Source organism: Cantharellus anzutake, assembly GCF_015039405.1.
Source record: "Cantharellus anzutake strain C23 chromosome Unknown EI90scaffold_122, whole genome shotgun sequence".
In the NCBI taxonomy this organism is placed as follows: domain Eukaryota; kingdom Fungi; phylum Basidiomycota; class Agaricomycetes; order Cantharellales; family Hydnaceae; genus Cantharellus; species Cantharellus anzutake.
Genome location: NW_024067072.1, coordinates 1 through 2,304, shown reverse-complemented (window position 1 = coordinate 2,304; position 2,304 = coordinate 1). Strand labels below are relative to the sequence as shown.

Genomic DNA, 2,304 nt, shown 5'->3' with positions numbered 1-2,304 from the left:
GTCCAAAATTTGACTTTGAAACGGTCACTGCACACACGTGACTGCAGTAAAAGTAGACGCAGAACAGACAGACCCAACCCTCTGACCCAACACACCAATAAAAATATTAGCCGTGGGGAGATGCGCCGATTCGACAGCCAATTTTGGCATGCGGCAGGCTATAGCGACTCTGATCTCAGATGGAGAGGTGTTTCGTGCGAAGTGGCTGGGTGGCAAAAGAGATATCTAGCACCTTCGTCACGAGCAAGTCGCTCGTACATTCGTCTCGTCTCTCATTCAAGCTCGCCACAATTAGATCATCGCACCCTCGAGCTGAACTGTTATATATGACGATGACGATGATGCCAGCGAACGGCGTTGCCCGTGCAGTTTCCCCACTTGGTAGTCGACGTGCAGCCAGATTGTGAGTTGTATGGCTTCGTTGGTTCAGCCCAGCTATTAGTATACAAGACTGATCACCCCAATTTTTGCTGCAGCCGCGTTGCCAAATGGTTAAGGGCCCCTTCCGAGGATGATGGGCCAGAACGTCTCAAAAAGATTCTGTAGAAGCTCTTTCCACCCCCAGCGCGCTCAAAGCCGTCGCACAAGGCCTGGTCTGCATTAACCAGCCATTCGACTATTCAAAAGTGGTTGCGCAGCAGCATGGGCTCAAGGGCTTCTTCAAGCCCTCACCGCAGCCGCGTGTACATGGTATGAGAATCTTAGGTCGGCGATTTATGTTTTACAGGAGGGCGGGATTTACATGGCGCCTGAAACAGCCAATAATGCTAAGTACAGAATGGACGGCAAAGTCATCATCTTGCCACCTGCCATTAGAGGATGCAAAAATGATTCATGTTCTGGTTCCGCGCTCTTTGAAGCTGTTGGTTATTATCCACAATTCCTAAAAAATGTGCTTGGACAAGACCGCCAGTCCCGCTTCCCGTGTGTTCTCATGGTTGATTCAGGTATGTCGACCATCTGTACATTTTCAATATACTACTAGGGTCACTTCTTTGCTGATTGTGCATAGGAAGAACATACCTGTGAACCTATGCGTGATTTGATGCCTCTCTGGACAGGCGAAACCAGCATGAGTGCTGTGTCTAGCCTGGATGCTTTCAGGAAAGGCATCCAGTGGATGGAAACGCACTATGAGTCGCTCCCTTCCCTAGCCCCAGCAGCAGATCGCGCATTTCCCTATCCAAAGACAAGACAGGCCGGGATATCGGCTTCATGTATCAGTCACGAGTTGGGGGAAAGCTTGTCTTGTTGCACGAACCAGCGTTAGCCCTGAAGAATGCCTGCATATCAAGTTCGCGAAGCGCTATTCGGAAGAGGCCTGCCGATTACTCGCCAACCTGGGACATGCACCCCAGCTTTGGGGGGTGACTTCACTTCCTGGAAGTTGGCTTGTGGTTATCGTGGATTTTTCGCGATATCGCCCACTTTCTGACATCACCATACTCTCAAATGACAAGCGAAAACTCGTGAAATCTAACGAAATATCGTGCAAACGCTGCACAACGATATTCGAGACATTACCATTCTTGTTGACCCTGACACGCTGGCTATCCATCTGTTATATTTTGATTGGGCAGGAACATACCAGAAAGTCAGATACCCAGGACAAGTTAATACTGTTCAACGACCAGCTGGTGTATCGGGTGGGGAACTGATTACTAAAGACCATGATGTAGCAATGATTGACCTTTTGTTCTGTGTGTGGCAGTTTCACTTTCGCTGTGGAGTATGGTTTGGTAGGGGTGTCGAAGTTCGCGAGAAACCGGTTCGAACCGGAACCGAACCCGGAACTAAACTGCAGTTCGGTTCTGGTTCTCTAAGTATGCACATCTGGCGCGATTGAACCCGTTGAATGCTAAATCGCTTTCCATCCGTGGCTGTCCAGCTGGAACTCGAACGGTCATGGGCCACTGGACTGGAGCACGAAAAAAAAAAAGAGAGAAAGAAAGAAAACACGAAAACGAAAACAAACCAAGTGCACGTGCGATTGCCATGCTGGGCTTTGACAGCCGACAGCAAGTGGACGCCCCGTTCGTCGGTTGCAGTTTGGCGGTTTTTGCGAGTGGTCCAACGCACCATGCTCGACGCCCACAGGCCAGCGTCACACGTCTCGGTGAGCTGCCTCGTGTCCTGCCAGCGTAGACATGGGTTTCGACCGTACTTCAGGCCAAGGCAAAAGCCGCTCCCATTGCAGGCAAGCGCTTCGCCCCCCCCCTCTCCCCATACATGGATCCCGAGCTGGTGCGTTTGACCCTCTTCTTACCTTATTGCCTCTGCCGACGTTCTGATGTTCTGATGTCT

The 2,304-nt window shown here is 50.6% G+C and overlaps 1 protein-coding gene across 1 annotated transcript; it reads left to right on the top strand.

Moving 5' to 3' along the window:
* Positions 1-332: 332 nt before the first annotated feature.
* Positions 333-2,244, top strand: EI90DRAFT_3021659 (uncharacterized protein; the record flags this gene model as incomplete). Its single annotated transcript, XM_039057686.1, is given in 10 exon segments — positions 333-403; positions 477-542; positions 566-683; positions 728-947; positions 1,062-1,245; positions 1,265-1,646; positions 1,712-1,823; positions 1,889-2,033; positions 2,098-2,116; positions 2,146-2,244. Coding segments are annotated over 10 exon segments (1,416 nt in total), but the record flags the coding sequence as incomplete, so codon positions are not given.
* Positions 2,245-2,304: the final 60 nt, after the last annotated feature.